We start from the raw sequence: 21,664 nt of genomic DNA on the forward strand, positions 1-21,664 counted from the left end.
GAAGAAATTGAATATGATTTTAGGGAGAAATTTACCTTAATTCAAAAGTATGAATTAGAGGAAAAGATGGGATTAAACCCACCGTTGAAATAATGGCGTAAAATAAGAAAGAAACGGTTCTTAATTTGGTAAAGTAAGGGCGTAGGATGAGGGGATCTTTAACATGTATCTCAAGTTTTAGTAAAAATACTAAATGTTGGGATATTTGTAATATTTTTAAATTGAAGGAAATTTTAGTAGTTTTGTAACTTAAGTTATTTTTTTAGATAATTTTTTCTTTTACATAAAAGGATTTTCTACCCAAATTTATTTTTAAAAAAGAATATTTTTCTAGATTCTCGCCTAAAACATACAATAAAATTTTTCAAAAGATTTAACTAAGGACCTTCGGAAGGTATTTCAATCCTTTTCCATTTTTGAAATAGATCCCAAAAAAAAAAGGGGAGAGAGAAGCATATTGTCGTTCGTGTGTCCATATGACACATTTTTTTGTAGGCTAAATCCATTGGGAGACACTAAAATGAATATCTTTCACTTAAAACATCTTTACGAAAATTTGTATCATTTAAACACTTAAAAATACTTGATTATGACACTTTTCGTTGAGTCAACCCAAACTATATAAAGAGTGTGCACTACACTCGCCCATGGCATGTCAAAATGGTGAATTAAATGAAGACACGTGGCATTTCATCTAAAATCATAATTAAAAATGAATTATGAGAGAAAAAGAAGATATTTTCAATCAAAACTAAAAATAAAAGAAATTATTTTCTAAGCAATCCCACCTCTTCAGTCCCTCCTTCCCCCTTCTAAATAAACACCTCATTTGCTGAATTTCTTTTCAAACTTTCTCAAAATTTTCAAATAACTTCATACTACAAATGGGGGATGAACGCATTTTTATCCCTTCCGACTGAATTCTTTTCTTTTTTTGAAATAAAAAAAGAAAAGAACTTAAAATTCATTTTCTGATTTTGATTTTTTTTTTTTTATAAAAGAAATGCCACATCTCAAAGAATGGTCGCGTTGTTAATTTTTCGGTGACCAGGGTAGAAATAATAGGAGGATTAAGTGGAGAAGGAAGAGAAAAAGAGTAAAGAAGAAGCAAAAACGAAAAAGAAGGTAAAAGAATAAAATAAAAAAGAACTGTTTGCTTAAATTCTTGAAGTGCCTATTTGATGTGAAATTCACACCAATTGTCAAATCCATAATAATATTAAAATGATAAGAGTCACACACTACTACCTGTGTTCAAATGATAAAAAGTGTTGACTAAAGACGTCTTGAGTATCTTTGCGATAGGTTAAACCTTAGTGTTGACTAAAGACGTCTTGAGTATCTTTGCGATAGGTTAAACCTTTTTTGCACCTTGTAACCCCACGGTCCCATCAGTTTTTTCCACCCCTCTTCCTCTTTATTTCTCCATCGCTCTGCGTGTTATTTTCTTCCTCTCGATATGTTGATCTTTTTATGATAGAACTCGTAACTGGACCATTAATGAGCAGACGGACAATATTTTCCACTTGACTCATGGAACATGTCATAATCAAGAAGAGAAGCAAGGCATTACCATAACTCTCCTGACAATTAGGAAATTAGCCCAAATGGCAATTAACAATTCAATCATTTATAGACTGAAATATAAAAGAATTTTTTTCAAGACCTTGCGAAGATATGAAAACCATGAAAGAACAAACTTAAACTTGTTTCTTTTTATTCTTTTTCCCGAGTCGTCCAAATATTGAGCCATCCGTTTCTCAGATATGCAAATGAAGGCCTCTGGAATCTGGCTTTTGCTGGTTTAAATAGCATATCCACAAGCAACATAGATATTATGAAATGTAAGGCAACAACCACTTCTCAAAACTCATTTGAGGCATCCTGATATGAGTAACATCATGAATCTAGAAGTAGAACGAATGGTTGCAGAAATTTACTCTCCATACGGCTGAGGCTGACGAAATCATAGGCATGCAGGGGGAAATAGAAGTCGGGTGGAGTTTTCAAGTACTGCATCTCAGAAAAGATGCACAATAGAAGTACTTACAATACCTGTGGATCACCCTAGTCTCCAAAAGGTGCATATATTTGCAATTATAAATATGAGGTTAGTGCCCCGTAACTGTTTGTTTAAGCTACCAGTTTCCAGCAAGAAAACTCTTCAAATCTACTCTAAAATCAGCATTTTCCTGAGAAATGCAGTGCAGACTTCAGTAAATTATCTAATTATTCCCGGGTATAAGTTCCACTGCAGTGTACATCTAATAGAGAAAGCACTCTACTCATAAGAGCTGCATATAACACAACTTATTCCACATGTGAAAAGCCTCCACCGGTCTCGGCCTGAGTCCTGCATACATAGATACCATCTTTTAGTTGACTTATGGACAACAGGTAAATGTAAAAGAGAGCTGAAGCCAAATTACAGGAATTTAATAGGGGCCACAGATGGGGACGTCAGGGAGGTGCCAAGCCCAATATTAGATTGCACCAGAAAGGAAAGAAGGCTGCAGCCTGATTTACATTTATACATTGGGAGGATGGACAATAGTAGGTGAGTGGATTGTGCCAAACAACACATGACTTGCCCATAAGAAAAAGATCATAGCAACATGGTCTCAAATATTTTTATGCCTCAAAAAATACAGGACTTCCTTAAGTTAACAGTGGATAATCTAATTCCAGGAAATTTATGTCATTAATTATGAGAACATTGTGCTGACATTCTCATCAAGCGCGGCTTCCGGCAGAGAAGTCTTGGTGTTTTCCTTCTTTCTGCAAGTCTCTCAACCTCACTCATGTCAGAATTTCCATCAAAGTTACAAGCAGAAACAGAACCACCTTGTGGAATTATCATGGAAAAATTGAAAAGATTTGGCATAGCTCATCGTCCCTTACAGGGTTGACATCACGGATTTGCACGGAGAACTTGTTAGGTCAGTTAGCTGCTACAAATAATATTAAGAGAGGTTTTCTAGTAGTGGCTTATGGAATGTTCTTTAAGATGAGAATAAATGAACTAAAAGGGATTTATGTTCAACTGATCTGATCTATTCTCAATATGATGAAGGGCGTGAGCCTCAAGAGAATGGTTGCGGATGATGAGACATAGAATGATCAATAGATTGTATGTGTATCTACATGATCAATAGATTGCATGTGTATCTCTACACCCTTCCTTGTCACAAGATTAGTAGATATCTACTTTTTATATTTCTTTCACACATTTGGGCAAACATAGTGTGGCTATTGCTGCTTTAGTTGGGAATTACCATTTCCTTAATTAATTACATTGAACAAATAAAAGTTGATCTGAGTGTTATGCTAAATCTATGTTTGCATCCACCAGATGCATGTTTTAATGTTTCCTCACGCAAATCTGGACACGTCATTTCTTTGTGAAGATAATAATTTATTAATGTGAAGGCTTGGATGGGTCTTCGTTGAACATTATTAGTGTGTATACCCCACATGTAGGCTTGGATGGCTTGGATGAGGATGAGAAGAAGAGTTTTTGGGAGGCTTTGGATGAGATGGTGAGGGGTGTTCCCAGCAATGAGAAGTTTTTTATAGGAAGGGATTTCAATGGGCACATAGGGTCTTCTTTGAGGGGTTATGACGATGTGCATGGAGGCTTAGGGTTCAGTGTAAGGAATGAATGAAGGAGTTGCCCTTTTGGATTTTGCTCGGGCTTTTGGGTTGTTGATAGTTAATTTGAACTTCCCAAAGGAGGTTCAGTTGGTTACCTTCTGTAGTTCGGTGGCCAAGACTCAAGACTCGATTGACTTTTTGCTCCTTAGGAAGGGTGATAGGGTTTTTTGTAAAGATTGTAAGGTTTCACCTAGTGAGAATATTTCGACCCAGCATAGGCTTTTGGTGATGGACTTGGAGCTCAAGAAGAGGAGGAGAGATGAGGATGATATGCCAAGGATTAGACGAGGTAGCCTGACTTTGGACAGTGAGCTTGAGATGGGGGAGAAGTTGACAGGGAGAAGAGCTTGAGAGAGTAAAGGGGATGTTGATAGTACGTGGGATAAGACTGTCAGTTGCATTAGCGAGACGGCTAGAGAGGTGTTGGGTGTCTCGAGAGGTAGATCTGACAAGCACCGAGGGAACTAGAGGTGGAGTGGAGAGGTTAAAGGGAAGGGGGAGGCTAAGAAGAGGGCTTACGCAAAGTTGGGTGAGAGTAAGAATGAGGAGGAGAAGCGGAAGAATAGGGAGGAGTACCTAGGAGAGAGGCTAAGTTGGTGGTTATGACGGCTAAGAATGTAGTTTTCGAAAGCTTATACATAGCGTTAGAGGGTAAAGATGGTGATAGAAAGTTGTACAAACTAGCTAAGGTTAGGGAGAGGAGGGCTCGAGACCTTGACCAAGTGAAGTGTATTAAGGATGCAGGCAACAAAGTTTTGGTGGAGGAGGTTCTTATCAGGAGGAGATGGCAGTCCTACTTTCATAAGCTCTTGAACGAAGAAAGGGACACTAGCATTGTGTTAGGGATCTGGAACACTCCAAGAGGCTTCATGACTATGGCTATTGTAGGCGAGTTAAGGTTGAGGAAGTTAAGGTTGTTATTCGTAAGATGCATAGGGGTAGAGTGATTGGGCCATACGAGATTTAGATGGATTTTTGGAAGTGCGCGGGAGGGGCAGGGATGGAGTGGTTGACTAGGTTGTTTAACATCATTTTCCGGACGACAAAGCTACCTGAAGCTTGGAGATGGAGTATGATGATTCCATTGTATAAGAACAAGGTGACATTCAGGATTGTAACAATTATGGGGGTATTAAGTTGTTGAGCTACACTATAAAGGTTTGAAAGATGGTGGTAGAGTTGAGGTTACGAAAGATTGTGACTATTTCTAAGAATCAGTTTGGTTTTATGCCAGGATGCTTGACTATTGAGACCATCTATCTCATAAGAAGACTGGTGAAGGAGTATAGGGAGAGGAAGGACTTGCACATAGTGTTCATCAACTTAGAAAAGGCTTATGATAAAGTCCCCAGGAAGGTCTTATGGAGGTGCTTGGAGGCTAGAGGTGTACCTATGGTGTATGCTAGGGAGATTAAGGATAATAATGACGGAGCCAAGATTCGGGTTAGGACTGTGGGAGGGGACTTGGAGCACTTTCCCGTCTTGATGTGGTTACACCAAAGATCGACTCTTAGCCCATATTTATTCGCCTTGGAGAGGGATGTTTTGACTTTGTAAATTCAAGGTGAGATGCCTTGGGAATTTGCGGATGATGTAGTTTTGATTGATGAGACCAAGTGGAGGAGTTGATGCTAAGTTGAAGATTTAGAGGCAAGCCATAGAGTCTAAAGAGTTTAGGTTGAGTACGTCCAAGACGGAATACATGGAGAATGAGTTCATTGAGGCATCGCATGAGATTGATCCTAAACTCAAAGGCAAGTTCTACAGAGTGGTAGTTAGACCAGCTATGTTGTATGGGGCAGAGTGTTGGCCAGTCAAGAAATCTCAGATCCAAAAGATGAAGGTGGCGAAGATCAGAATGCTACGGTGGATGTGTGGGTGCACGAGAAAGAATATGATTGGAAATGGGATTATTCGATATAAGGTGAGAGTAGCGTCAGTGGAAGCCAAGATGCAGAAAGTAAGGTTGAGATGGTTTGGGCATGTGATGAGAAGAGGCACGAATGTCCGAGTGCGGAGGTGTGAAAGGTTTGCTAGGGATGGATTGAGGCAAGGTAAAGATAGACCGAAGAAGTATTGGAGGGAGGTTATTAGACATGACATGGAGTAGCTTTAACTTACCGAGGACATGACCCTAGATAGCAAGATGTGGAGGAGGCAGATTAGGGTAGAAGGATAGTAGGATGAGTGTGTCTTTGTTAGAAGGTAGGAGGTCTTTATTTTGGTATCCGTGCTTGTAGCTATAGTATTATGTTAGTTAGAATATGAGTAGAAATAGTATACAAAATCCTACTTGGAAAAGAATAGTATTGTAGTGTCTATAAATAGGGTGTCAATGTAATTATGTAGACAACAATTCAAATAATATTTTTCTCTATTATTTCTCACATGATATCAGAGCATTGGTGAGAAAATTCCTGAGAAAAAAATATCAGTCACCGTGTGTCAATTTTCGGTGATTGTTTGAGTCATTACCTGTTTTATGGGTTGTGTGCACAATATAATAACACCAAGAGGATCGAAAAGCTTAGGCGACAAAACACCCGACCAAAACCACTGAAAAGTCCCCAGCCACGCGCTCCCACGCACCTGCAGGACCAGCGATATCTGTCACGCGCCAACGTGTGAGCCATTCTCCGATCGACTTTTTCGGCCTTTTCTTTTTTGTTGGGATCGCCCAGCTACTCCGACCTCCAACCATCTTTTGTTTTTCAGTTTCAGCCAAGTTTCTCAAATTTCGATCGCCGGAACCCTAATTCCCCAACTTTATATTTTTTTCCGGCAATTGGACAATGTTTTTCCAGATTCCGGCAACATATTTTCTGATCTTTTACTTGGTGTCCTATGATTAAATCTAAGCCCTTAATGAGGAGATCAGAAAATCAACCGTCACAGTCCACGAAGAATCGACAAGGGGAAGGTCGATTTGAAAGATCTCGTCCTAGGTGTAGTTATTGTAAAAGGCTTGGACATGCCCACTGACCTAGAAAAAATATACATTAAAGTCCCTAGGAGGTTTCTAGTGAGATGTTTGAAGGCTAGATTTGTACCTATATCATACATTACTCAATTAAGGACATATATGATGAAGCCAAGACTCCGTGAGGATAGTGGGCAGAGACTCAAAACACTTCTAAGTCGTGATGGGGTTGCACCAGGGATAAACACTTAAATCATTTTTTTTTCCTTTGTGATGGACCAGCTGAGGCGACATATCTGAAGGGACGTGCCGTAGTATATTTGCTGATGACATAGTATTGATCGACGAAAAGCGACGGAGTTAGAGGGTTCAATTTGAGCAGGACTAAGAAAGAGTACTCCGACTGCAAGTTTAGCAACATGACTTACGAGGCAGCTGTCGAAGTGAAGATCAACACACAAGACATCTCCAACAAGAAGAAAGTTTCAAGTATCTTGGATCAATAATCCAAGATGGAAAGAGTGATGATGATGTTACACATCGTTTTGGAGAGGGGTGGATGAAATAAAGGCTAGCATCCGATGTCTTGTGCGATAAGAATGTATCACCCAAGATTGAAAGGTTAGTTTTATAAATTGGTTGTTAGACCAGCTATGTGGTATGGGGCAATATTTTGGCCAGTCAAGAACTCACATGCCAAGAAGATGAAAGTAGCAGAAATAAGCATGTTTCAGATAGATGTGTCGGCATACTAGGAAAAATAGGATTAAGAATAAAGAAATTCAGGACAAGATCAGACTGGCGGCCGTGGTGGATAAGATGAGGGAAGGGAGGCTGAGATGGTTCGAGTATGTGAAGGGAAGAGGCATTTAGTGAGGAGGTATGAGAGGTTGACTGCTGAAGAAGTATTGGGGAGAGGTGATTAGAAAAGACACGACACACCTACCACTTACCGAGGACATGATCCTATATAGGAGGATATGCAGGTCGAGGATCAGGGTAGAAAGGTTAGTAGGTAATCGAGCACTATCTAGTATTCCTTATCAATATTAGTATTCTTGCTCCCCTATTATTTTATTCTTCGATTATTATTATTACCTATTGTTCTCTTTGCTTTGGTTATCATATTATTTGTTGTTGCTATTGTCTTTTCTCACACTCTTAGCATGTTCATGTTATTTTTCCTTTTTGTTTTTTTATAAGTAATGTAAATATACACATATAGAAGTTTAAGGCTAGGGGATATGCAAGCCAACCAAAAAAAAAAGCATAGGGCGCAAAACTAGTACATTGTTGAAAAGCTTAAGCATTATTTGTAGCCAGCAAAATATGTAACCATGTCATTCATCTAGGATTGAGAACACTGATACTCCTTCCATCAAGTTGTTTAACCCTATTTCTATTTAGGGGTATCAAAATATTTGGGAGTAGAATTATTGAAGTATTTCAGATGGAACATCTATGTATCTTCGATATTCTTGGTTTCTTAGAAAGTTCCGCTTAACGGCAATGGGGGTGTGCAATTATCAGGTGCAACCAGCAATGCCCCTACTCCCTTTCCCTTTAGGTTAGGGGAGCACTAAAATGCAACTTCGATCGGATGCGGGAATCAAATCCCACCGCTAGGATATCCATCAACTACTAATATTATTTTGACAATATTCTTGATAAGTAGATGTAATTCTATTGAAATTATTTCGGTTACAAGTTTCAAGAACTAAAATTCATTTGATGAATAATAGTTTAAAACTTTAAATTTGATGTGATAGTTTCTCCACTCCTTTTCAACTATTACTACAGTATTTTCTTCTTCCAGTACTTGTAGTTAATCTAATAAACCAATCAAACAAATATTTCAAACTCCACGCTACCAAAGAATATTACAGAGAATGGGATGGAGGGAATTCAGATATCAGGGACGGCCAGATTAAATATCATACTGATACTCCATCTGCAGCAAGCTAACATGATTCAGAATCTATATGATGACTACCTGAAGGAATTTTCTCTTAATAATAAAACTGCAACTTAATAATTCACATCCTAACAAAAGATCCAAAAAAATAACTAATGCTGAATTTGCACTCAATTGAACTGCCAAAGTAGGAATTAACAGTACAGAAACTAAACATACATTGAACTGCCAAAGTAGGAATTAACAGTACAGAAACTAAACATACATTATCTTTATAAAAGGGAAAACAGTAACTAACTTGTGATCAGAGGGGTTAGGCATAATCTCATAAACAATATTTGCAACAACGTCCCTCTTCATCTGTACACAATTATTTTGGAAGCAAATCAAGATAAATACCTGAAACAAGTTACCATGGAATTCATCCAAACATTTTTCACTATGATTACCTGTGTGGCTTCTCCTTTCAAGCCAATATAGTGTATTTGTGTTGTATCAGCACCAAAGTTATCAGGGAAATGCAAAGTGATATTTCCCACACTTTGAAACCTTGTGTACCTGAATGTGTATTTACAGATAGCATGAAACAACCAAAATAGTCAGCCAGAATATAAGCAACCTTGTTGTAGATGTGTGGAAGTCAAATTAATTAAGTATTTAATTATATTTTAAGTAGCTTTCTTTATTATTATAATTTATATAATAGAACTTATGTTTCATAGTTTCATAAGGATTAGGGTTAGCTATAGATATTAGTATAGAATAGGGTTTATGTTTCCTACTTCCACAAGGATTAGACTTCCTGTTGTTGTAATAATACTCCTAGTTAAAGAGGTTTTGGAGGAATAAATCAGTAAGTTGTAGTTTAAGAAAAAACAAGAGATTTGGAGTTCTCTCGTTTATTGGACTCCAAGGTTTCAGCCTTCTTTAAAGAGGTGAAGAGATCGGAGTTCTCTCTTCCATTGAACTCTAAGGTTTCACCCTCCCTTTAACGAGCTGAATTTATATATCACCCTGCAACTCGATCCTTCTCTAAAGACCCTAACAAACCTTCTATAACAGTGATCTGAACAATGTGCTCAATGTAAATATCAGAAAATTTATCTTACAATGATTGTGCTTATGCAATATAAATGTCGACGTGTGCGCATGCACGCACAGGAACAATGTCCAAAATTGCAACTACAAAATTGACATAAAGACCCTGCAGCAGCAATGTTTTGGATAAAGGAGCAAAATACCTTGTCTGGTACTCTAGAACTCCTTGCAAATTTTCGGCTAAATCCCATTCCTTACAAGTGAAATAAGTATCAGAAAAGGTGGTCAGGGGTGGAGGAGTTATGTTCAAGGCATCAAACTTTCAAAAGCCAACTTGAGAAAATATCTGAACAGAAGTTATCAAAACGAACGAACGAATACGTATCTATATAAGTACCTGAACCACTTGCATAGATTGAGCATCTGAAAAATCAATGCCATCTCGATTGATGAATCTGGATGAATAGCAAAAGCCAGTTAGGGCAAAAAACAAATAGAACTTCTAGGATGCATGCATGTTGAAAGAAGTATGTATCGCCTCGGATTTCAAGAAATTTGTTACAAGTGGAAGCAGACTGAATTCGCAAGTCAAAAGGAAACGGAATATATACAAGATCCTCTCCTGCTACAATATATTACTCATCAAACTTTGCCAGCAATTTATGGACTTTACAATGCAGGAAGTGTTAATAATATACTCACGCCCTCATCTTAGATGGACTTGTTCCACCAGCACCGCCAACAATTGCTATGCTCTTGATCTTAACATCTGCTGTGAACCTATCATGATTAAGTTCAGCCAACTATGAATATAAGATGATAGTCACATGGAGGTGCTGGGTGACTAAGAAATGGCAATCAACATTTACAGACATAATTTTCCGTTAAACCACTTTGAAGATAAACCAGTTCCCCTATTTCTGCAACACGATCAGATGATTTGATATTACCTTTTCGACAAGTACTAATGAATTTTATTATAAGGATATCAATCAAAAAGCTAATGCTAGAAAAATATAGTTACACATTGTGCAGTTCCTCAATTGTATCCAACATATCATCGAAGTCTTGTACAAAAGCTAGATTGTACAAATAAGCTAGCAAGAAAAAACTCTAGATTTAAGGCTAAGACTGTTTCTCTTCATCTCTTGTAGCCTTCAAAAAGTCTCTTGCTCCTTTCTGTCCAAACAGAAAAAATGCCGGAGAGAACCATTTGGATATCCTATTGACTTAACTAACGGATAAATTTCTTCTATTCCAATTGAAAGAGAGCTAATGTGGGAATAAATGGGCAAAAAGAGACAGTAACGTTCATGCTACATGATATGCAAAGCAATCTAGCCCTATACAGTCTTTTGAATTGAAAGAAGGGGATAAAAAGGAGAGGAGAGGGGTGCGTTGATTTTTCTCGACTGATTTTTGGGAGGAAATAAGCAGGAAGAAAGAGAGAAAGGAGATAAGGCAGGAAGAGGAAAGGGGTACATTAGTTTTCACCGACTGTTTTTTGGGAGGAGATAAGCAGCAGATAGAGAGAAAATGGAGACAAATGGTGGTGAACAAAGCGTTAAGTTTTGTTTTCCGAGTCAACATGTGAGTGAAGATGGAGGAAAAGGAGGAACCTCAAGATAAAGTTTTATAATGCCATATAAGACCTTCAAATTATTATCAGGAGAAATGCTTCATCAAGGGAACTAGTGTCAAATGACACTAATTCCTTCTTTAAGAAAATTAATTATAATCAGTCCAATAGCAAAACTTTTTTACTCCTCTCTCCTCATCCCTCTTCCATGTACTCTCTTTCTTTATAATAGAATTAGAACCAACCTTATAAAGAATCATCCTATTATTATCAACAATATTTGCCTTTGGATTCTTGTTCCAGATCACCTAGACTTTGTAGCAATCAGCCCTCTCTATAAGATTTTTCTCACTTTCCTCAAAGAAACAAGTGCTGCAACATGAATCAAAGTAAAACTCTTTCTTACAGAACTTGTACTTAATCAATTTGGAGTATTTTTATTTTGTATGAGAATAGTTGTTCAAAAGAAAGAACAGGAAGACACCTTGGGGGTGAAAGGATTGAAACAAACAACATCACACAATTTAAACAAGAACAACAAAGAAGAATGAAAAACTTGTAATTAGGGAAACAAGTAAAAATAGGAAAAGCATCCAGAAAGTTTAGTTTTCTATTCAAAGTACACAGAAATTATGCTATTAAGTACTGAACCTGTGTTGGGACAAGAGCCATTTTAGAAGGTGACCAAGAGACATGGAGGAAAAGGAATGTCAAAATTCAGAGTGACAGGAATGCAGCCCAACAGAAACAGCCAGATTGCTGTGAGGCCGCTGAATAAAAAACAAAATTGACACTTATGGAATGAAAACAATCAGTTCAGAAACAAACCAGATTGCTGTGAGGCAGCTGAATAAATAACAAAGTTGACACTTACGGAATGAAAACAATCAGTTCAGAATCATCTTCATTGCTTTCCAAGTGGCCCTGTACCAAAGAATAAGTCAAAGTATAGAGACACCCAACGAGGAAGAGAAAAGTACCAAGTTTCACAAAATAATGAGATAAGTTTATATATATACATACATAAATATGTATATATATATATATATATAGCGAGAGAGAGAGAGAGAGAGAGAGACATCCAAAGAGGAAGAGCAAAGTACCAAGTTTCAAAAAATAATGAGGTAAGTGTGTGTGTGTGTGTGTATATATAATATGACACACACATACACAACTGTGTATCAAAAAAGTCCATATATTTACAACAATTGTTAGCACTCTGTCATCTTTCGTAAACCAACTTGATGAAAGACAATATCAGAAAGAATATCACTAGCCATGGGGTATTCCTTGGTAATCTAATTTTTTTATAAGCTTCCTCGGTAATCTCATGTTACCAAATTGAATGATAGTGAGATAGTCAATGATCTCACTTTTGATGCAACAAGAAGATATAACTAGTCAAAAGGGATTGTGTTGGTCGGTTAATTTGTCACATTTTACTCATGAAAGGCTGAGATTGGTATTCGTCTAGATACACCATATCATTCTGTAGATATAACAAATATGCTTTACCAGCTCAAACTTTAAGTGTCCTTGCTAGTAGAAGATTTAATGATATAGAAGATCCAGGAATAACAAAGCACACTAGGAAGCAGCAAAACTCTGTCCGTCATAAAAACCAATTAACGTCACCCGAGAAGGGAGCAAACTTTGCTACCATTTGGTTAAAGTGTCTCACTGGTACTTGAAGAAAAAAATTCAAAATCTACTTTTGGATATTGGAGGAGGTTATATAGAAAGAGTTCTGTAAGTAGAATGTTGCCAATTAGAACCCATGCAACTTTACACATCTTTTAAATTATTAGTAGACAACTTCTCTTCCTGTTGAGGTAGATTTCTACATCTTGTTGATATAACTTTACGTTCTTAACAGGGTATGAAGAAATGAAATAACAGATAAGAATGTAGAATTAAAAGCAACATAGAGGCCTTGAATATGTAAAAAAAATAAAAATCAATAAGGATGACAATTTAAAACTATGTGAGACTATGAGACTTTTAATTACACTAACATCTAGTTGATGTTAAAAGTAATAAGGTGACTTAAGATTATCAATGTCAAGCAAACACTGTCAGCTAGCAGAACATACGGCATGTTTTTATCATAAAAGCATCACATTCAAGAAAGGATATTCTCCTCAATCAAGTCTCTTTTCCCTTATCTAATAGTAGGTTTAAAGGATATATATTCAACTCCAACAAGCACCAAGTACATCATGTCTGTTCTTTTCAACAGGATTAGTAAGATAGGAAGACTATTGAAACTATTTATCTGGGAAATTATATCTGAAAAAATTAATCCAAAATATTTACTGTACAGACTGAGTCATCACTACAAACTATATGATAACAAAGTAAAGGGTCAAGGATTAGGATTGCTCCAGATCCAGCCACTTTTTTTGACAGAAATTACCTCCGAAGAATTCAAACGCTGCTCCCATGGTTTAAAAACTGATTTGACACTCCCTGTGACAGCCTCATTCAAAGCAGACACCTTTTGGCAACACAAGAGGAAGTGTAAGGAACATGAAGAATCTAAGAAATCTCTGTGTATGGTAATCTAAGTATAGGCAATTCAAGAAACACAAGGCTGAAGTTTATATCCTATCTCTAACAAGGGAACCACAAATGACAACGGTACTGGCATTTTGATTTGAAATTTGTTCCATTTTGACCCTTACAACCTTCTCTCTCCATAGAATTTACTTTGAAGAATTATACATTTGTAATATGGATGATCAATTACCCGGGCCAACACACACCAAATTTCTTGTTCGAGCTATATAGTGACGCTATCTTTACAACCACTCAGATTCATTAGATCAGAAGTTCGGAACTCCATTAAGTTTTCTATCCCCACTCGCTCCGTAATTTCAAATTTACATACATATGTCATTATGTTGATGGGATGAGACAGACAAGGATATCCAATGGGATTACTTCATCCTACCTTGCATATGGAGAACTTATCCCACCATTTATACAAACAACAACAACAACATACCCAGTGTATTCCCGCATAGTGGGGTCTGGGGAGGGTAATGTGTACGCAGTCCATACCACTATATCAGATGAAGTAGAGAGGTTGTTTCCGATAGACCCCTGGCTTAGGACAGAGAACAGTATAACAAACAAAAAACATAAAAGCACACGACAAAATGAGATAACACACTGCTAGCTAATGCAAGAAACAAGACAACCACAAGATAATAATATAAACTATCTTATTCGAAATCATAGACATCACCAAAACACCACGAACAAGAAACTCCAGACGCAGACAAAGCACTCTTTCCTACTGTTACAGACGAACTCCTACCCACTAACCTTTTACCCTAATTCGCGTTTTCCACACCTTCCTAACAAGGGTCATGTCCTCCGTAAGCTTAACTGCTCCATATCATTATCACCTTCCTCCAATATTTCTTCAGTCTACCTTTATCCCGCCTAAAACATCCATAGTCAGCCTCTCACACCTCCGTACCAGAGCATTTGAGCACCTCCTCACCACAAGCCCGAACCAACATAATCTCACTTCCCACATCTTGTCCTCCACTGAAGCCACTCTCACCTTCTCCCGAATAATCTTATTTTTAATCCTATCTCTCCTGATAAGGCCACATATCCATCGTAACATCCTCATCTTCGCCACCTTCAAATTTTGGATGTAGGAGTTCTTAACTGTCCAACACTCCGCTCCATACAACATGGTCAGTCAGATTGCCACTCTGTAGAACTTACTTTTAAGCTTTGAAGGAACCTTTTTATCACACATGACTCCCAAAGCGAGTCTCCATTTCAACCACCCTGCACCAATACGGTGCGTGACATCTTCTTTAATCTCACCATTCCCCTGAATCATAGACCCAAAATACTTTAAACTCTCTCTCTTCTGAATGGCCTGAGAATCCAGCTTCACTACCACATCAGCCTCATCCGACAAATCACTACACTTACATTCCTAGTACTTCGTCTTGGTCCTGCTCAATCGAAACCCTATAGACTCAAGGTTCTGTGTCCAAAACTCCAACTTATCAGTAAAACCTCTCCGAGTCTCATCAATCAGTACAACATCATCCGCAAACAACATACACTAAGGCACTTCCCCTTGAATACGCCGTGTCAAAACATCCATCACCAAGGCAAATAAAAAATGTTAAGAGTCGATCCCTGGTGCAACCCTGTCAAAACAGGGAAGTTCCCTGAATCTCCTCCTACCGTCCCCACACGAGTCCTCGCGCTATCGTACATGTACTGAATCAACCTAGTGTACGCCACGGGCAAACCTCTAGCCTCCAAGAACCTCCACAGAATCTCTTAGGGGATTTTGTCATATGACTTCTCAAGATCAATGAACACCATATGCAAATCCTTCTTCTTCTCCCAAAATTGTTCCACTAGTCTCCTCACGAGGTGAATGACCCCCGCAGCCGAGCGACCTGGCATGAAACCAAACAGGTTCTCAGAAATATTCACGATCCTCCACAACCTCAACTCTACCACTCTTTCCCAAACCTTCGTAGCATGACTCAACAACTTGATACCCCTATAGTTGTTGCAACTCTGAATGTCTTCCTTGTTTTTATATAATAGAATCATCGTACTCCATCTTCAAGTTTCGGACATCTTCGCCCCCTAAAAATGATGTTAACAAACCTTATCAGCCACTCCAAACCTACCCTACTTGTGCTTTTCCAAAAATCCACTAAAATCTCATCGCCCTGCCCCCACACATCCTACGAATAGCCCCTTTGATCTCCTCAACCTTGATACGCCTACAATAACCATAATTGCGACACCTCTCTGAGTTCTCCAAGTCCCCCAGCACGAAACCTTCGTCCCCCTCGTCATTCTCATCATTCAAGGCACCATAAATAATCCCAGCGAATATCCCGGAATTATTATCCTTATCCCACCAACCAAACGACCACATAGTGCTTAACAAAAGAAGAATCACCAAAACAACTTTAAATTGAGGTGCCCCATTACTACAAGGCCTAGCTGCACATACTCAAAACCTCCCCAATTCAACTATCTAAACCCTAAAGGAGGGATGATACTAGAATCCAGAAACCCTCCCCCCGCGCCCCCCCACACAAAAACTAGCAGTTTAACTTTGATAGTATGAAATAATCAAATTGAGTAAATGAAGAAGCCATTAAATCCCAAGTTGCCAAAATAGTTTTGAGGAAGTGGGTTTATCTATCCAGTATTTAATAATATTATAAATCCTTCAGTATTTAAAGTCTAATAAACAAGAAAACAGAGTAGTAGTACCTTGGGAAGGTCGATATGCTTGAAGAGAGACCAATCAGAGGAACAGTTATGGTCGCCGCAATCGTGATCATGCAAGCAAGCCATCTGGATTTTCTGCGTGTTTCTCAATTCTAACTAAAATAAACGCTACGAATATAGTTGTTGCCGGATAGAGCTTTTTCTTTTTGTTTTTTAAGCTATATGTTTGTTCGTTGGCTATATTAATAGCCTGTTTGGATTGCTTAATAAGCATTTTGAGAAAAAAAATATTTTTTTTAATAAAGAAGGTTTTTTGATAAACTTGCAAAAATACTTTTAAAATAAGTTGAAGCAGTTTTTCTACTTCTGGGAAGAAGTAAAAAAATTTTGCTTCTAAAAAAAAGTAGAAGCAAAAGCAAAAAATTATTTTTTTATAACAAAAATATCCCTATCACACACAAATATATATATATATATATATATATATACTAGTTTAATCGCACGTGCCTTACAAGTGTAGCGTTTAATTATTTAAAATTAAATAGTTTTATATTTTGCAGAGATTTTTAATAAAGCGTAAAAGTTTAAATCACTTTTCAAAAATCTTTCACACTTTAATATTATAATAATATAAACATAAACATATACACATATATGTTTTACCATTTTCAAGTTATTGATGGATCATCCTCTTTCTTGTTGCCACGGGCTAAGAAAGACGCATTAATTTAAACCATTTGCCTTACAATTTTTTTTATTTATATTTAAAATCGTTTCTTATTTTTAAAGTCAAATCTTTACAAAATTATTGATTATATTCTTATTACGTACTTAAAACTTTTTAAAAATTGGTACTTCTTAAATTTTTCTTATTCTAATAATTTTACATTTATTTTTTTATTTTTCAAATCTTCTTAGAATCAAATTTAGTTGATTTAGAATTCTTAAATTAATAAAAAAAGTATAGTTGTCATTAATTTTGATAACTTATAATAAGGAAAGGTTTTATCATAAATATATTTAAATAATTTTGAACTCTTAAATTAAGAATAAATATTGAAATTCTTATTACTTCTAGTAAGGAAACGTTTTTACCATAAATATATTTAATTAATTTTTAATTCTTAAGTATTAGAAAAAAATAGTGAAAAAACGATTTTGTCTAAAGTAAGGAATTTTAATAAAGGGCAAAAAGTTCAAACAATATATATGTATTATACAACTTATTAATTAATTAACATATCTTACAAGTTTGATTAACGTTTGATTTTTTAAATTTTATATTTCATATTTACGTCATAATTCTTTATAATTTATATATTGTTATTTTATTTTCACTCATTTTCTTTTAAATAAATTATTTTATTATTATTAATGATAACAATTGGCAGATGAATCACGTTACAAGATTGTATTTTGACATCACATATAAATTTTTGTCGAATATTTAATTTTAAATAAATAATTCATGAAAAGTGACATATTTGTTAAAATATAGTGTATATATATATATGAATATGATGACTGCTTATTCGTAGTAAATTTTGACACCGAAAAAATACATTGAAAAAAGATAACAAATGACAAATAGAATCTTATTTTAAATATTTGTCATCAGGTAGTATACGTATATGAATTTGGTTACTTAGTTTTAGAATTGAAACGGTAAAAACATATCCAAAAGAAAAGGTAACAAATAACAAATATTATCTCATTTAGATATTTGTAAGCATGAATATAGTGTTTGTTAACTTTTAGTAAATTTGACACGGTAAAATGAATCCAAAAAATAAGGTAACAAAAAGAAGATAGATTCTAATCAAATATTAGTTTGACCTTTTCTTCAAACCGCCTATTCATTCAACGAGTTTATCGTATTGCACACATTTTCCTTCATCTATAAATACAGATAATATTTCTCATATATACATATACTTTACTGCTCTCCAAAATATAAAGTCATCTCTATTATTAATAAGTTATTTTTTGAATCAAAATTGTTTTCTCATTTTAAGGTATGTTTTTTTAATAATTATAATGATAAAATTAGATTTTTTATGTGCATGCATAAAATAGCATATGTGATAATATCGTTGTCTATGAAATTCTTAGATTTTGTTAAGTTTTTATTTTGACAATAATGTTTTTATTTCACTATTTTGCGTAATGTTATTATTATTAATCATATATCTCTAATGCATAGAAAATGAGTAATGCTGAGAAGGCTAAATGGAGTACAGAAAACGTAGAGTTATTTTTAAATTTATGTGTGGATGAGTTATTGCTGAAAATCGTCCTAGTACCCACTTCAACAAAACTGGATGAATTAATTTGGTGACAAGATTCAATGCTAGAACCCGAAAAAATTATGACAAAGTCAAATTGAAGAACAAATGGGATAATCTTAAAAACACTTGAAAAAAATGGGACACTTTAGTTGAAAAGGAAACTGGTTTAGAATGAGATAGTGAGAAGAAAATCATTCAAGCGAGTGTCGAATGGTGGGATAGAAAAATAAAGGTACTTCTAATCTTATTACATATTATTCAATTAAACTTGATAAGTTATTATGTTATTTTGGTCACTAATAACATATCTTATTTCTTCTCATTATTGTAGAAAAATTTAGGGTGTGTTTGGTATGATGGAAAATGTTTTCCATGGAAAATAAGTTGATTCTCTACTTATTTTCTCATGTTTGATTGGTGGACGAAAAATATTTTTTGAAAAATATTTTATGGTGTTTAGTTGGTGAATAGAAAATATTTTTCAAAAGAAATATTTTTAGTTGTTTATTGGTGAGAGGAAAAAATATTTTTTGAAAAATACTACTAAACAATTAAATTGTATATCAAACAACTCTACTGCCACGCCTCAAATCCTATTGGGGCGGACTGGCACCCATAACCGAGGAGGCCCGGGAGAACCAGCTCATAACCTTATACTTCTCATGCATACCTCTATGACAACCTGAAATTTGGACAGCATCATGTTGCATATAAAAGGAAATAATCACTTGTATAAGCTCGAGCACACATATATATGTATATACAATACTTGGTCGTTGGAGCCATCACGTCTATTAACAAAACACCATCTTGACTGTACATTAGGTCTACAAAGCCTCTAGACAATACACAGATTTTAACTAAGGTCGGGACACACCCCGTCATATAACTAACTTCTATACAATACCAAAAGTGACTGGATATGACACGGGAAGCCCCGAAGTAAACTGGAGCTCACCAAAAACAGCTGGATATCCTGACTTCTACTTGTGCGGTGTATGAGTTGAGGTACCTATGCCTGCAGCATGAAATGCAGGTCCCCCGTGGGGGACGTCAGTACGAAATATGTACCGAGTATGTAAAGCTGTAGATAATCACATATGATATAGGAGCTCAATAGAAATCAGAAACAAGTGAATAAATCGTAATAGGAGTGGACCACACTTACTAAAACTTGTGACAACCTGTACATTGTATTTATTCAATCATTTTACCTTCGTTCTTATCATCTTTGTAATCATTACTGTACTGTACTGTGACCATTAGGCTGCCTCCAGTACATATCAACTGGGATCGACCCATGATAGGCTTATGCCCCTGGGATACCACCCATAAACACATAAATAGGGATCGACCCATGATAGGCTTATGTCCCTGTGATACCACCCGATAAGAGAGAACTTCCATTACTTAGTTTAATTAATCTTTGAGATTGTTATTTCGGTCGCCACCGTATTTTTGATACTTTGAAACAATGATACATCAATAAGAGACATATAAATAGACCATCAATGCAATAACAATGAAGTAAGAACGCATTGGCACATCAATGAAGTGTTTTAGAGTCATCAATGTCATAACAATAAAGTAGGAACTTATTGGTATATCAATGAAACGTTTTGGAGTCATTAATAGCACATGGATCTTGTTTGAGTAACCGGATACCTTCTGATATTCATTAGCGCAATAGACATGTAAGATTTAGAAAACAAGTAAGTATTGGAATGTCTTGACATCTTGTAGGGTGGAAACAAGTTCATTGGTAACGTAGGACATCATACAAAACCATTATGGATCACATGTTACTGAATAACTTTGGAAACTTTCTTAATAGAACAATTGTTCACTTTCATGCCAAAGATATGGTATAGAGTATGCTTTACATACCTGACTGTCAACCTTCAATACTAGTCCCAAATGGACTTCCCGTCTTTTCGAATTACTTATCTACAATGAACATATATAGCAATCTAGTATTAGCAACTAAACGTCACAATTCAATTATTTGAATTCACCAAACTAGTGGTTAATTAGTAAGCCTTAATTACACCATAAAGGGTGTCACTTTAACCCTCTTATACTCCAATTACATTCACATGTCATGTATATTCATACAACATCCTTCAATATCAAGTTTGAATTCATTTATCCTTCCAACCAATCCATTAAACCAAATTGAGTCATAGACATAAATAATTATCAATTCAATAGTATATCACCATATCCACCTTCCATAACTCAATTACCATATCCACCTTCCACAATTCAATACAACCAAACCATGCAAAATAGTCCATAACCCTATTTCCATCACCTTTCAATAACAACCAATACATATAATCCTCTATCACACATATACATATAGAAAAGAACAAAGGCAAACAATATTCATACCTTAGAATTCACATCTTGATTATGCAATCCTGTTTGCACAAATAATAGATGCCGTTCGAAGCTCTCAAGATGACAAACGCAGTTATCGAATTACTTTGGAATTTCTATGGTTGAATCAAAAGTAATTTAAAGATCAAATTTGGCTAGGGTTTGTTCTTTCTCAATGATTGATGATGAAAATGAGTTTTTGAACTCATATACATGTATATATACACATATTCCCATCCATAATATAATAGGAAATGATCAAAATGCCTTTAAAATTTAAATAATGTCAAATCTGTCCTTTGGTGGACTGTTTTGATAAGCTAAAGTAGATCGACCATAACTCTTTGCTCCGATATCGGATTTGGGTGAAATTGGTATCATTGGAGGGATAATTCAAAGGTTTTTCATTTCATATAAAGTAGGCCACCCAGTTCGTCCTGTACAAGGAGTTATGGTCGTTTGAAGTTGACCCTAAAAAGCTGTTTTGATAGGCTAAAGTAAAACGAGTATTACTCCTTACTCAGACGTTGGATTTGGATGAAACCAATTGCATTGGAAAGAAGACTCAAAGATCTTTCTTTTCATAGGTCACAGCTCTCCCAGTTCATATATTAAGGGAGTTATGATCGTTCGAAGTTGACTCAAAAATT

The 21,664-nt window shown here is 35.9% G+C and overlaps 1 protein-coding gene across 2 annotated transcripts; it reads right to left on the minus strand.

Moving 5' to 3' along the window:
• Positions 1 to 2,068: 2,068 nt before the first annotated feature.
• On the minus strand, positions 2,069 to 16,585 carry LOC107838936 (PITH domain-containing protein 1). Of its 2 annotated transcripts, XM_016682230.2 has the most exons (10): positions 16,387 to 16,569; positions 13,523 to 13,603; positions 12,005 to 12,030; positions 11,905 to 11,928; positions 10,230 to 10,307; positions 9,925 to 9,982; positions 9,731 to 9,780; positions 8,939 to 9,047; positions 8,788 to 8,849; positions 2,069 to 2,353 (listed from the first exon to the last, which is right to left on the minus strand). In XM_016682230.2, exons 1-10 carry the CDS (start codon positions 16,468 to 16,470, stop codon positions 2,311 to 2,313), a joined length of 615 nt encoding a protein of 204 aa, XP_016537716.1. In that variant the 5' UTR covers positions 16,471 to 16,569; the 3' UTR covers positions 2,069 to 2,310. The 2 variants fall into 2 exon arrangements, with proteins under 2 accessions (XP_016537716.1, XP_016537715.1); XM_016682229.2 differs by lacking the exon at positions 11,905 to 11,928 and having other exon boundaries at positions 11,981 to 12,030; positions 16,387 to 16,585.
• Between the last annotated feature and the right edge of the window lie 5,079 nt (positions 16,586 to 21,664).

The sequence above is a fragment of the Capsicum annuum genome, chromosome 8, assembly GCF_002878395.1.
Source record: "Capsicum annuum cultivar UCD-10X-F1 chromosome 8, UCD10Xv1.1, whole genome shotgun sequence".
NCBI classification, from domain to species: Eukaryota; Viridiplantae; Streptophyta; class Magnoliopsida; order Solanales; family Solanaceae; genus Capsicum; species Capsicum annuum.

Bases quoted from the DNA above. Each gene is read 5' to 3' on its own strand.
- LOC107838936 (XM_016682229.2), bottom strand. From the start codon at position 16,470: ATGGCTTGCTTGCATGATCACGATTGCGGCGACCATAACTGTTCCTCT. The intron at 9,781-9,924 runs GTACTTATATAG...TTCACTTGTAAG, and splicing joins AATCTATGCAAGTGGTTCAG to GAATGGGATTTAGCCGAAAA. The intron at 2,354-8,787 runs GTTAGTTACTGT...CTATGTATGCAG, and splicing joins CCTAACCCCTCTGATCACAA to GACTCAGGCCGAGACCGGTG.